The sequence below is a fragment of the Asterias rubens genome, chromosome 12 (genome assembly GCF_902459465.1).
Source record: "Asterias rubens chromosome 12, eAstRub1.3, whole genome shotgun sequence".
In the NCBI taxonomy this organism is placed as follows: domain Eukaryota; kingdom Metazoa; phylum Echinodermata; class Asteroidea; order Forcipulatida; family Asteriidae; genus Asterias; species Asterias rubens.
The window spans coordinates 1238970-1254859 of NC_047073.1; the positions used below are offsets into that span (position 1 = coordinate 1238970).

General features: G+C 39.6%; 1 protein-coding gene across 1 annotated transcript in view; it reads right to left on the bottom strand.

Moving 5' to 3' along the window:
- LOC117297839 (A disintegrin and metalloproteinase with thrombospondin motifs 6-like) overlaps positions 1–11884 on the bottom strand; it is a 47058-nt gene extending 35174 nt beyond the window's left edge. The window contains exons 1-4 of the mRNA XM_033780996.1: positions 11817–11884; positions 8468–8691; positions 5291–5374; positions 4189–4328 (exon numbers count right to left, since the gene is read on the bottom strand). Of these exons, the coding sequence (XP_033636887.1) occupies positions 4189–4328; positions 5291–5374; positions 8468–8662 (419 nt within the window). The 5' untranslated portion in view covers positions 8663–8691; positions 11817–11884. The remainder of the gene's footprint in view (positions 1–4188; positions 4329–5290; positions 5375–8467; positions 8692–11816) is intronic.
- Positions 11885–15890: the final 4006 nt, after the last annotated feature.

Here is a 15890-nt window from a genome sequence, read left to right on the forward strand (position 1 = left end):
CTTTGAGCTTCAATCATCACTGTAAACCCATCTACAATGGCAATAGCCTAATGAAGGTCAGGGTGGAACTGGGCTAAGGGAACACTGGGATAAAGGTGTTACTTTGAGCTTCAATCATCACTGTAAACCCATCTACATTGGCAATAGCCTAATGAAGGTCAGGGTGGAACTGGGCTAAGGGAACACTGGGATAAAGGTGTTACTTTGAGCTTCAATCATCACTGTAAACCCATCTACAATGGCAATAGCCTAATGAAGGTCAGGGTGGAACTGGGCTAAGGGAACACTGGGATAAAGGTGTTACTGATACTGGGGTGCTCAGATCTAAAAAGGGGATGGATCAAACGGGCTACAAGATGTAGGAGGATGGATCAAACAGGATAAAGTTGTACTGTGGGGAAAAAGGTGCACTGTGGAAAAAAGGTCAGAGTTGCTCTAGCAAACGTCTTCATAGACCTTCATCACACTGGTCATGTTCCCTGTAGCAACAACCAAGGTATATACAGATTCTCATCAAACCAAATGGGGACCAGACTATTTTCCCCTTCCCAGGCTCAGTTTGATTACATTACATTGAATGGGAGAGACACAAGATGTCTGCATCATGATGCAAGTCTCTGAGAAGGAGGCTAGAGGTGATCTGTTTAAGACACATACAACAGGGAATTCAATCCTTCTTACGGAATTCATCCGAAACTTCCTTGTTTTTCAATTCATCGGTACAGTACATTCCATCAATTCCCATCCCCAGGTATTTTGACAACCAATTTCCCTGACGTCCTCATCGCCGAAAGAAGTGGGGGGGGGGGCGATAAACATATCAATGGGGTCACGGCATCCAGTACGCAATACAGAATCTCCCAAAACAAACTTCTCAGTACACTCGTTGTTATCATGCGTAATTACCCAAACATTATATGCATAGTTTTGACGCATTGGCTCATAACAAACAGCATGGGGGATGGGGGTACAATAACAGCCCTAACCCATTGACCCACAAACGGAGACCCCTGTGATAACGAGGATGGAAAACAAAAGATGGCATGATGACGACTCACACCTGACTGAAGTAAACCTATCAATGGTTGGTACCAAAAGTGCTTGGAAAAAACTTAACAACATAGGTTTCTCAAAAAATTAAACGAATTGTGTGATAAAATCCTGGAGAGAAGAGCTAGAACAATTGACCAATATTGAAAAAGTGACTTACATGTCTTGGAGTGACACACAGACCCCGATACTTTTTTATGAAACGCGGTAAGATACACATAGCTCCAATTCAAATTAGTTACCGGTTATTTTCTATGGTAATTGTAGCCAGTAACCAACATCGTTCCTTGAAAAGCACTGGACCATATTGGTATTTACTCAAACTAATTGTTAGCAGAAAAACTTACTTGGTAATGAGAAATGGAGAGCTATGATAGTATAAAATATTGTGAGAAACGGCTCCCTCTGACGTAAATTTTATGCATGTGTTGAGATATAAACCAAGTGAGAAGACTGGTCTTTGACAACTACCAAAGGTGTCCAGTGTGCCTTTAAAAGCAACCGGTATTTCCCATTTCGCCTACCCATGAACCGAAATTCACACATCACAAATCCATACCGGCACATGTGTGAATGCTGCTCGTCTACGTCACACTAAAGCATTGATATGAAGCATTTCAGAGAACCACTGAATATCGGTACGCCACTCTAGGGGATCATTGATGGGTTTGTGAGAAGTGAGTGATGTCATAGACTTGTAATATGAAGCCCGAGACCAGACCTTTACTTGAAAGGAACAACTTACAAGCTAAGAGATTCATTGTTTTGGACTCGGCTTACGCTATTCACACTCAGCATATAAATTTCATAAGTATTATGATCGCTTCTTCCTTTACTTGACTTCATAAAGTTACTGAGCCAAAAAGGGTAACATATTCAGTTCATCGTTTCCTTGCCAAGCCAAAATGCTTCAGCTGCAGTAGTGCAATGGTGTCAACTTTACTGTATTTAGGCTGAGAACGAATTTCTGCTGAGCAATTTTTGTCTGGGGGGGGGGGGGGGGGAGTGGCGCACAGAACATACAGGAAACAAACAGCCTTCATCCAAACATAGAGGGGGCTAAAAAAGGTAGCTTTGAGTAGATTTTAAGTTAGTTCACATCCTTCAGTTCTCACGTCAACGGAGATCGACCCGTACTCAACATTAGACAGTGACAAATGATTCCCGTCAACAGAACAACGAGCAGATAATGATCCAGGATGTAAAACCATGACTGGTTGCACGCTATAGTTTGACAGCCCCCCCCCCCCAACCCCATTCCACCATGACCCTCAATAACCAAAGATTAATAAACAACATAATAAGTTCCCCTCCCAACCAATAAATGAAAGTTCAGTAACCCATCCGCACCTAATTCTCCAAGGATCCGCCAAGAATTGAAACTCAAAACCTTCTCACACTTACATTTCAATAAGAGTCACTCTCCAAGAATTAAAAAGCAGATAAAACAAAACCAAAAAACTGTTTCCAAAAGATGCATCAACTTCAAAAAATTAAAGGATACACAAAGATCCTTTGTTACTTTCACATAAATGATTGTAAGCAAAAGTAGATAGAGTGGAAACCTACAATCGAAGATAAAGAGTACAGGGCGAGTCAACAAGAAGTTGACCGGGATTGGTGATGTTTTTCAAAACAAACAAATGACACTCAAAAGTTCAGTAAAGCATATACTTAACAAGCACTCTCTCCTGCTCATTAGAAAGAAAAAGAAATTAAAGGCAGTGGACACTATTGGTAATTACTCAAAATAATTATCAGCATAAAACCTCACTTGGTAAAGAGTAATGGGGAGAGGTTGATAGTATAAAACATTGTGAGAAATGGCTCCCTCTGAAGTGAAGTAGTTTTTGAGAAAGAAGTAGTTTTTTATTTTGTATATATGTTAAGATACACCAAAAGAGAAGACTGGACTTTGACGAATACCAATAGTGTTCAGTGTCTTTAAAGGCAACATACCTTTGGTTTTTGGCAACGATCAATTGTTGGAATCCTATATAAATGTAGTATACATACGTAAACACTAACCTGTGGAAATTTCATTCAAAACATGGTCGCGTTTCTGAGTTATTATATCGCCGAAAATCCGGAGCGGTTATGTTCTTGAAGGAAGACTAATTCACAATTTGAACCAACAATCTGAGAACATATCTGATAGAAATGCTTCTCAGATTCCAAACTGTTTTGGATATCTCCTTTTATAACCACATTACTCCTAAGTAAGTTGTTGACATTCATTTTAGGAGACCAACACCCTTTGAAGAAGTGACTTGGAACAGATTCAAACAGACTGCCAAGTAATTCTACAAAATTATAGATTTTCGCGCTCCACTCTAAAAAAGTTACAAACTTATGATGACCAATCGCACATACAAATTACAAAGGAAAGTTGATTGGACACCATCAATCTAGGAATTACTCATGTCTGTATTTGTAATGTTTCGTTTAGCTTATGCAGACGCTGTGGGGGGGGGGGGGAAGTCGCGATCATCTAATCCTTTCAAATAAATAAAACTTAACCACTTCAATAAAATCTGATAAACACCATTTACCCTACACTTCAGTTAATATTCCAGCAGAGGCTTTTGTGTTGGGCAACTTTCCAATGTGTTATCCAGGGCTAAACAAAATTGATTATGCCCCGGGCAAGTAAATTTGGGAATATAAACGTCCAAGTAATGGGGAAGTACTTTCCTTGTATGGTTTTTAAAAATGATTTACTGGTCAATATATAAGTGTCTTACTTTTTTAGTACAGCAGTTTAAATTGAAAGGATAAATATAGAAGTTTCAACTCAAACATTCAGACAGATTAACCAATAATTCTTCCTATACAAAGTTCATTTAAGTCTGACCTTCAGGTTTATCTTCCAGGAAAAAGATTGGGTCTGCTTCACAAATGGTGTTATCCCTGCCGTTCCCCTGAGGTGAATTTCACAAAGAATTACGACTAGTCTTATCTCGAGTTAGGAGGAGTAACTCATCCTAACTTAGGACTAGCCATACGTTTTTAATATCTTCTAGAATTAGTCCTAAGTTAGGTCGAAATCTAAACTAGGACTAGTTCTAAGTTAGGACTAGTCCTAACTCTTTGTGAAATCGACCCCAGGTTTCAGAAATCAAGTTTGACTGGACTAACCTGGTAATCAGAATAGCGTTGTCGTGTTTCTTGAAGTTTCCGTCTTCTTCAGTGAGATTCTCTGGTGGGCCAAGTCTTCGCTGCCACTGACAGAAACTCTGTAAAGACATGTCTGCATGGTGGCCCAGGGATAGATCTTCCTGAATGACATCAAGGAATATGTGGATATTAAATTACAATGCACTTGACACTATTGGTAATTACTCAAAAACTTACTTGGTACCGAGCAATGGAGAGCTGTTGAGAGTATAAAAGCCTTTTATTACACAAAGTAATGCAACAAGGGTGTTTTTTCTTTCCTTATTCTCTTGCAACTTCATCGACCCATGGAGACCAAATTTTCACAGAGTTGTTATTTTTATATGCATTCATGTTGGGATACACCAAGTGAGAATATTGGTCTTTGACAGTTACCAAACAAGTCCAGTGCATTTAAGCACATAGACAAGGTCAGATGTTACAATTCCAGTATTTTCATTGGGTGAAAGGTGAACTGCTTTGGGAAAAAATAAATAACAATAATAAAACTTAGATAAAAAATTAATGGTTACAACTAGGGTTGCGGACATCGATAAAAAAAGTTTAATAGCAGTTGATCATACATGAGCTGTAATACAAACTGATGACATTTTAAAAAATGGAAACAAAAATACATGACACAAAACTCATTGGGTAGAGATGTTTGAGAGAAATGAAACTATGAACAACACATAAAAAAACAATTGTAAACAACAATGTGACGAAAACATGGCAAGAATGCAAATAAGAAAACAGAAGTCAAATACAACTACAACAAGTATATACCAAAATTACTACAACAAGTGGACAATTTAACAAAGAAAAATTTAAAAAACAAGAGTCACAATGCCAAGAATGTCAAACAAAGCAGAGAAATATCAGCAACGCCCACAGAAAACAAATTCAAAACATACTTTGACCAAAATATTTGTTGGGCTAAAAATGAATACTATTTTTGGAAGGAGTTGAGGATGGATAGGGGTCAGCAGTTGTTAGGGGTCAAGGGTGGTTAGGGGTCAGCGGTTGTTAGGGGTCAAGGGTGGTTAGGGGTCAAGGGCCATGGAAGCTTTAGAGAGAAACTCACCTGATCTTGTAAGACGAGGATGATCCTAGAGATGACAATGTTGATTAAATTTCCCACACTGGCATCATGATAAAGATCAGCAACCTAGCCTCCAGAGAAAGAGCAGAATCAACCCATAAATAATCAGAATAATAATGGCTTCTTATAAAGCGGGCATATCGAGCACTCAAGGCTCTTCAACGTACAGTATTTCCTGCAAGGTATGTGGGACTATGTGAGACCTACATGTATCTCTCCCGAACACCATCACAAGGGCTTGACAAACAAACAAGTACCTTGTTTTATTCAATAATAATTATATTATTATACTCAAGGCGATCCAACATACAGTATGTGGGACTATGTTTGAATTATGAGATCTACTCCTTTTACATAGCACCATGTTATGGTTTACGAGGTGCTGTGGGGCAATATGCTGCCAATCAAACCAGGAACACCAGGACGAACCCCTTCTCTTTTCGTTAAGCGCACTGGATTCTTTTGCGTGTGTTTACACAACACATGGGTCCAATGGCTTTATGTCAAAGACAAGATACAAGTATCTTTATCCACACACGACTTTAATCAAGTTAGTCGTTTCTAGGTTAACACTCAGTGAGCAATCCAATGAAGTTGCGGTTAGAGTCTGATTTCGGACCCTCAGCTGGGTGCTGTCCACATACAACATGAAAAGGTTAAGGTGCTGGTAACGTAGGCAGCCCAGAGATTCCCCATGACAGACTACTGTTACTATAAGCGATGTGACCTGTTTACATTTTAGTCAAACAGCAGCTTAGCAGTTAAGCTTAGTACAGAAACGTCTAGGGCACAATTCCACATATCATAAAATATTGCTTAACTAAACCACTCGCTTAGCAAATTTTTGCAGCAAACCAATCAACTACAATACAGCATTCTGGCTGGTATACCGTTTCTGCTAAGCATGACTTCCCATGCTTAAAATTGTGACACTTGATTTAACCCTGAAGAGCTATCAGGAAATTTGGTAGCACTTGAATCTTTGATAGCCACTTGTCTCTAGATGTTTTCTCCAACACGAAAATCCCTTCCGATAAGTTTCTCAGAATGATGTGTGTATTACCTCATTGATAAGTTTCTCAGAATGGTGTGTGCATTACTTCATCGTAAAAAGTCAAATAATAACACCCAGAATCTCTGTCAAGTGGAGAGAAAACATCTTCCACCATCAAAAGACCAACACAAATTACACAATAGCCAGCCGTGACGTCAAGCCACACAGGGAGCCTCTCTCCCCCCCCCCCCACACAACCAGCTCTTATAAAATAACAGACCTTGCTGATGCCACTTTCCATTACAAATCAAAAGACACTCTAGTGGAATTCTGTGAAGAGACAAATACTTGCGTCAGCCCTCTTCACTTTCCCCTCCATCGCAATCCTTTCAAGCATTCTCTGCACATTTTTTAGGGTGGTGATGCCTTCCGTATTACCCAAACACTTTGCCCTTGACTTGGTGAAAAGGCTAATCTTTAATCGCACTTTGCCAAGCTTTTCGGCAGGGAACTTCTGTGGTTAAACCTTTAGATTGTACCATCATGAAACAGCCATGGATTGTATAAAGTTTTGTGTGAAACCTTTTAGATCTGGCAGAAATCTAACAACTAAATAAAAGTTCGCTAAACTGTTGAAGGAACTGTAAGTTGTTATGAACATTAGGGCGAGTGGTGTTTGTGTTCTAGATCATTTTATGATGTTATTCTTGGCAAAGTATTTGTGTGTGTCCTTTAAAATAATGACTGGTTAATGCAGCATTGGAGGCCAAACAGGAGTACAGCAACATGGTGATATGTCTGTCCATTGAATAAATGCAAATAATGCTGCCGGCTACTTGATTATTTGGTAATTACTCAAACTAATTTTTAGCACAAAAACTTACTTGGTAACGAGTAAGCTAACAATGGAGAGCTGTTGATAGTATAAAAACATTGTGAGAAACAGCTTCCTCTAAAGTAATGCAAGTGTTGAGAAAGAATAAGAGACCTCAGCTGAGGTCTCGAATTCAAGGCATCTGAAAAAACACAACTTGTATGACAAGGGTGTTTCTTTTCCATTATTCTCTCGCAACTTCGACGATCAAAATTAAAGGATCTCAACTAATATAACCAAAAATTTTTTAACAAATCTGAATGAAAAATTCCAACCGATGTAGCGACTTGGCACTATCTCTGTGATTTAAAATGACTACATTCATGTAACTAGGTCAGCTCAACAGAGGAATCCTAGAATCCCCCAAGGCCATGGAAGTATTCATTATAACCCTATCTGGCACAGACCCAGGGGAAGGAAAAAGTGAACTTTTGAAACTGTACTCTATCCGGTTACCCCCTTTCTTGCTTCGAGGGTGCAGAACTAAAAACTAAAGGTGAAAAGAAGGTAGGTTTTAACGTTTGAAAAATTCAGCCTTTACTGATGAAATCTTAAGAAATCTCTATTGCAGTTGTTGTTTCTTCAAAAATAATAGTTAACAAGTAAAAAACCACAAGAGAAATTGACTGGGTAATTGAAAACTGGCCAGTTTCCGTTGTGATTCATTGCGCGATATATCGGAAATAAAAAGTTGCATCCCCTTAAGGTGATCCTTCTCCTGCCGTTTAATAAGTTGTATCACAAACTTGGTACGTGAACCCTGGCTATATGGCAAATACTTGGTACATGTGTGTAGGGTTGGTATAAGGTGCATGATGGTCTAGCTAGCGATCAAGTTTGATCGCTAGCTAGACCAGCATGCACCTCATTCAACAGTTAGCGCTTGTGCGATGGGTATTTGCAAAAAGGTCTTTTACAACTTTAAAATACTGGACATTATTGGTAATTGTCAAAGACCAGTCATCTCACTTGGTGTATCTCAACATTTTTTTTTATGCCAAAAATAACAAACCTGTGAAAAGAAAAAACACCCTTGTCACAGGAAGTTGCATGCTTTCAGATGCTTGATTTCGTGACCTCAATATATATTTTTGAGGTCTCAAAATCAAATTCGTGGAAAATTATTTCTTTCTCAAAAACTATGTTACTTCAGAGGGAGCCGTTTCTCACAATGTTTTATACTATCAAACAACCTCTCCCCATTACTCGTTACCAAGTAATGTTATATGCTAATAATCATTTGAGTAATTACCAATAGTGTCCACTGCCTTTTAGGTAAGCTCAAACTTACAATATTCATGAGGGTGAGTAAGTAGGACTCGATATAATCCTCGTGGTAACTGTTCATCAACTTGTCCGCCACGACGAGCGTCTCCACGTTGAGCTCTAATGACATGCTGCTTACTTCACGTCGACGTCTTTTTCGCCGTCGTGTCGGGTGTTTTTTCAGGATCTGCTCGGCGAAGGAAAAGTCACTGTTTGTCATCCACCAAGATTTATGAACTTCTTCTGAATCTGGGATGAAAAAAAAAAAAGTAATGATAAAGTGAAACTTGACGTATTTTCTAGAAAGTATGACAAATATGGTGATTTCACATTCCTTCATTACTGGACAGTTTATATTAACCCTATTTAAAATCCTGAACACATTAAAATCCAGCGCTATATTTTGATTGATTCTGTTTGACTGAGGACTGAACCTGGCCTAACTACCCAATTTTATCAAAATCCAACAGCATGGTTAGCTTAAATCTGTTGGATTGAGGACTGAACCCTAACCACCCCCAACTCATCAAAATCTAACAGCATGTTTTGTTTGATTCTATTCGACTGAGGACTGGACTCTTACCACCCAACTCATCAAAACCCACAGCGTATTTTGTTGGATTTTGTTGGACTGAGGACTGCATTCAGTAAGCTGACTTTGCTTTACCACCATAATCAGAGTCCATCAGTTTAGAATGAGGAAGGATTCTCGTAAACCACTCAAGGGATTAAGGGAATAATGTGCTCATCAGAAACCAATGCTATAACATCCCCTGAAAGTGGGCAGTTCCTCAGTCCATGGGGTAGAACACCTTCAAAGTATCAATCCCACTTTTAAGAGATCAGAAAGGGCCACTTCCTCAAGTTGTTTCTCCTTCTAACAGACATCAAGGTCAGGGAGAGCAACCCCCATCCCTCTTCACAAATTCCTTCCCTCTGACCGGAGGACAGCATGGGGACAGACCCCGAGGACCACTATATTTCAGTATGAGTCACACAGGGTACTAGACTTGGGGGATTAACCAAGCAGGAAGTCCATGTGAAGGTCGGCCCAGAGACATGAAAAGTTTGGTTGAGTTTTGTAACAACACCCACTAGCCATGTTACAAAAGGTCATCAGTCTGGCTCGGTGCTGTGTACAGAATGAAAAATGCTGACTCTGATGGGCACAGAACGGAGTGAAAGAATCTGGGCTTAATTTCATAGCGCTGCTTAAAAGCACAAAATGTACGTTAAAGGCACTGGACACTATTGGTAATTACTCAAAATAATTATTAGCATAAAACCTTACTTGGTAAGAAGTAGTTTTCCACGAAGTTGATTTCGAGACCTCAGAATTGGATTTTGAGGTCTTGAAATCAAGCATCAGAGAGCACACAACTTCGTGTGACAAGGGTGTTTTTTCTTTCATTATTATCTCGCAACTTTGACGACCAATTGGGCTTAATTTTTCACAGGGTTTTTATTTTATGCATACTGCATGTTGAGATACACCAGGTGAGAAGACTGGTCTTTGACAATTACTAATAGTGTTCAATTGTTATACAAGTAAACAACAGCTAAATACCAGTCACAAGCAATGTATTTAATAATACATAATGTATATTAACACCCCAGGGCACTCAACTGGTGTGTCTTTTGTTTTTACTTGGCCTTAACATTCTAGTGTGCAAACCAATTGTCTCGGGAAAATATTATCTAATAATGTCTTTAGCGTTCAACATATATATTGTTTTAGGGTCTGGATTTGTGAATACACAACTATAGTCCAGTCATAAACCCAACACAAACACTTTACAAAGCAAAATACAAGTCTATTTTGGGAGAAGTTGGCGATATTATTTTGTGTCTTCTGGCAAAACAGAAACCCATTCTCACCCACCGACTTTCATCTTCCGAACCAAAAATAGTGAAAATCAAAACTCACATAGAGCTCCGTCAAAAGTCCCCTGGGCGACAGACAAACTTTCAGACCAAACCTCTCTATATTTACCCCCTGATTGTTTACAAACTGAGAGTGAACTTCTCACGACCCCTTCCGAATTGGGTTAAACACTCACAGCATACATCATGGTACAAAAACCCAAAGCAAAGCGATGTCAAAGACCTGAAGTATTCTTAGATTATGTGGTTTCGTCAACAAAACAATTTGTCCGAATGAGTGAACCTAATAAAGATATTGTACAGTGTTGATCGATATCTGAGAGCGAGTTCATTAGCGTTGATGCTCTCAATATCTCAATAGAATTTCTCTTTTCTCTGAAATCCTTTCTTTTTTTGAAGAAGTAAACGGTAACCTTTTGATAAATTCCCTGTTTGGAAATGTATAAATATCACAGTTCATAACTTGCGTAAATGAAATAGGCTGAGCACTGTATTGCAGTTGGATTATTTGGAAAAGGGTAAACACAGTGCTGTTGATAAAACCATGCTCTGCTTTTACAAAAACAGACATGCCCTTATTCCCTAATACAGATTAAAGCCATTGGACACTTTCTGAACAGATAAAAAGTTAAAAGTTCACAGATTTACAAATAACTTACAGGGTTCACGGAAGGTAATGGTGAAAGACTTCTCTTGAAATATTATTCCATGAAATGCTTTACTTTTTGAGAAAACATTAAAACAATATCAATTCTCGATATCGAGAATTACGGGTTTATTTTAAACACATGTCATGACACAGCGAAACGTGCGGAAACAAGGGTCGGTTTTCCCGTTATTTTCTCCCAACTCACGATGACCAATTGAGCCTAAATTTTCACAGGTTTGTTATTTTATATAAGTTGTGATACACGAAGTGTGGGCCTTGGACAATACTGTTCACCGAAAGTGTCCAAAGACTTTAAATGACCCCCATATTGTGTTGTATCTCTAAACAAGATAGATCATATGTATGCAATAGTTGAATTCAAATATTTAGGTTTGGTTCACTTGCAGGAATTCAAACAATTCGAACAACTCAATTTCAAAAATTCTGCCCCCCTACAAAGATTTCCCGTTAAAGATGTTTAATATGTTATGCTTGGTAAAAGGAACACTCACACACATTCGTAACACGTGTATTTAAATAAATAAGCGTCTACGCCAAGCTATTAAAAAAATTCCTGCTGAAAGATGTAGACACGTGGGAAGATTTTTCTGTGTCACGCAATCGGACGGCGACACTTTGACAACAATCAACCATCTGCATGGATTGCATGATCCTGTGAACGTCCATCACAGTTGCATCATATCTGGTACCTCAACTATCTGTACTGTAAATAAATTTCATGCTAAAAATGGATATAGAACCCCCCCCCCCCAAAAAAAATGGATTTTGGACTCTGATCCTGAATTAGAACCGAAGAGACGAGGATGATTTAAGTACTTACCCCTCCTACAGTTACTATTGTTTATAGCTAGCTCGCATAGGGAGGTGCAGGCAGGTATCGTCGGGGTGTGCACCTTTTTTGGGTGGCGGTAAACTACTGCCAACACCACGATAAAAACACCCAACGTTCAATAAATGATGGGAATTTCCAAGCCTATTAGTATGTCCGGAAAAGTTTTCGTATGGCGCCACCACTTTTTCATTCGAAATTAAATAATATAGTATCTAATTTACCTGATTGATTTATCCCTTTTTGTAAAAATGAGTGAAAAAGTGGTGGCGCCATACGGAATGTTATCCGTATGTCCAGTTATATTTATTTAATAAGAATAGTTACCTAAACCTATTTATTACTATGTACAGGCTATGTTTCATACTATGGACAAGATACTAGAACTGGTGGTGGTAGAGATAATAACAGGCACTGGTCCACTCCAGTGGTCTGCAGAGAGAGAGTGTGCATAAAGCTATACACTGCATGTGTGTGTGTTCCTATATCCAGGACCCTGCCCATTCACCCATGGCCATAACAATAGTTAAAGATGCCCAGTTTGAAATACTTTCATAAATCTAAATAAGAAAGGTCTACTCTTCTCAGTATTCTAAGGGGTCTTAATTATATACATAGATGAGTCCACTTTCATGCTGGGGGTGCAGCATCACTAAGTGATCACTACAGAACCCCCCAACCATTGACTTATTGACTCTGGATTTGAACCCAAACAGAGGATTGCAATCCTGGATTTGAACCCCGCCCAGAGGATTGCGATCCTGGATTCAAACCCCGCCCAGTGGATTGCGATCCTGGATTCGAACCCCGCCCACTGGATTTGATCCTGGATTCGAACCCCGCCCAGTGGATTGCAATCCTGGATTCGAACCCCGCCCAGTGGATTGCGATCCTGGATTCGAACCCCGCCCACTGGATTTGATCCTGGATTCAAACCCCGCCCAGTGGATTACAATCCTGGATTCGAACCCCGCCCAGTGGATTGCGATCCTGGATTCGAACCCAGCCCACTGGATTTGATCCTGGATTCGAACCCCGCCCAGTGGATTGCAATCCTGGATTCAGACCCCGCCCAGTGGATTTGGTCCTGAATTTGAACCCCGCCCCGTGGATTGCAATCCTGGATTTGAACCCCGCCCACTGGATTTGATCCTTGATTCGAACCCCAGGATTTCAAAACCCGCCCAGTGGATTGCAAATCTGGATTCATCCCCCGCCCTGTGGATTGCAATCCTGGATTCATCCCTTGCCCAGTGGATTGCAATCCTGGATTCATCCCTTGCCCAGTGGATTGCAATCCTGTTTTAAGATTACTATAATGGAACAATCCGGGAAGTAAACTGTACATGAGTCATTACTCAAGAGATGTGTGTCAATCTGTCAAACTCAACCCACACAATGAATTATGATACCAAAAAGACGAGAACATGCAATAAAAACAAGTGTATTTTTAACCTTGAAGGCAACAACATTTAACCCCCATCTCACCCCAAGCTGCCACACCCATTCAAACCACTCTTCCACAGTGACAGATAATTTGTACATTTGCTTCCTTCAATATCTACAAACATGCAACTTTTAATCATAGTACAGTAATTACAACTTTAGACCAACCACAAAGACTTCTTCAACAAAACTTCTCTTTCCCTCAAAGCCCCCCCCCCCCCCATTGAATTTCTCTGTTCTAATATTTATTTGATACACACACCATCATTAATCCCTCAACTCTAACTCAACTCCCTCCAGTGTGCCTCACCCCAAGGTGCCACGCCCAACAACAAACCATAACAAAAAACCTTGCTCCCAAGTTTGTAATGAAGACCACACACAAGTCATAAAATGAAAGCATTTTGTTTGGCCACACCAAAAAAAACGAAAGTGGGGAAAGACATGCATAAAATGTGCTAAAGGGTGTAGACCTATTCAACCTTTACATTATACGCCCACACCTCTTCAAACAACTCACACCTCGACACCATTAGAGTATAAACAGGGTTCCTTTCCAAAAAACTCATCTACAAAAAGCAATCACTCTTATCACCATTAACCCAGATTCTTTATCAATTGTAAAACACCCTTTTAGGGCTGTCCACAAGTCGCTTAAAATTCCCTTAACCCAGATGGCTCACCTGCCAGCGCAAATTCTCCCCGCATGAACTTTTCAACCAATTCACTATCTACACACTAAACAACGAAGAACTGGGTGGGAAGAACTGGGTGGGTTTGGTCGCTGTTTATTTTCTTGTCTGAGTTGAACATGTTTGAGGGGTCTTCAAGTTGTCATGGATATTTGAGAATCAAGGAGCATTGTTGACTTGCCAGACTGGTGTTAAAGGCACTAAACACCGTTGGTAATTGTCAAAGATTGGTGTACCCCAACATATGCATAAAGTAACAACCTGTGAAAATATCAACTCAATTGGTCGTTGAAGTTGCGAGAGAATGATGGAAGAAAAAACATCCTTGTCGCACAAGCTGTGTGCTTTCAGCTGCTTGAATTTGAGACCTCAGCTGAGGTCTCTAATTCAAATCAATTATTTTAGAGTGAAATTACTTCTTTCTTAAAAATTACGTTACCTCAGAGGGAGCCGTAACTCTCACAATGTTTTACACTATCAACAGCTCTCCATTGCTCGTTACCAAGTTAGTTTTTATGCTTACAATTATTTTGAGTAATTACCAATAGTGTCCAGTGCCTTTAAGGTATTATTTGAGTTGTCTTTCAACATTTGAGTGAGAAATTTCCTCTTTCTCAACAACAGTACTTTAGAGGGAGCCCTTTCTCACGACGTTTTACACTATCAACAGCTCTCCATTGCTCGTTACCAAGTAAGTTTTTATGCCAACAATTAATTTGAGTAATTACCAATAGTGCCCAGTGCCTTTAAGGGGTATGTTGTACGAGAGTAACATCCTTGAAGGTCACTCGTTATCCAAGCAGTCTTGTTGGAATAATGTAAGAAAAGATTAGCGAGAAAATTGAGCAAGTGATGGTCTAGACGAGATATGTCACTCAATCCTCTCTCAAAGTGGCTGCTTCAGGCATGAGTGGGAGTGATCCACCCCGAGTTAAAAGGGGGAGTGTGTCCCCCCTATTTTTAAATGCAATATGCAGTCTTCAATGCTGAGCTTTATGCATTTCTTTTACTCTGTGATTGTTTTAATCTTCCAGAAACATTTATGCATTTACCTCACAGCTAATAGTAACAGACAACTCGTCTCAAATTATTCCACAATTACATAATTCAAATGATCATAACTTTACAGGTGAATTAGCTTCCCAGCTTTGGAATGCGAATGTGACACGATTTTTGACGTCATAAGTTCGCAACGAATACTTCTTGTCAGTTGATTTGTCTTCAACTCCTGCGAAATCGCTTAAAAAAAAAAGCCATGCGAGATCAAAAATTGCTTCGCATTTGCATTGGCAGTGTATCGGGGTTCAAAGCCTGCAAGAGCCTCATCTCACACTTGTAATTGTTGCTTTAAATTGATCAGTAAACGGCAGGTGAAAGTTAAAGTACTCCCTCACAATATTATAGACCCCCATATCCCAGCCTCCCATCATGCCAGGTGGTCATAGCCAAGGTGGTGAAATAGTTGGGCTGTATGTCATCACTTCATCAAATCACTTCAGGTCTACATACTCAAATATATACCAGTTCTTATTTCAAACCCAGATTGGGTAATTAGTCTGAATATTATTAATTTTGGTTTTTAACCAGTACGCCTCTCTTAATTTTTATGCACGACGTCATAATTATTACCAAAAATGAGGCTATGGGCGCACATTCCCCACCACTTGCAGTGGCCGCCCATCGCCTCGTTTTGGGTTTGCATTGTGACGTACCTCATGCATAAATATTAAGAGAGGCGTATACACTGATGTGTGTTAGCACTGTATACTCAGTACTTTGCACTGTATACTCAGTACTTTCCGAAGTTCTGTTAAAAAAATCACAGGCATATTATTGTACTCGGGTGGGATTAGAACCAAGAGAGTACCGAGTAAACAGTGCTAACACACATCAGTGTAAGGATAAAACCAAACTTAAAAGTCTTTAT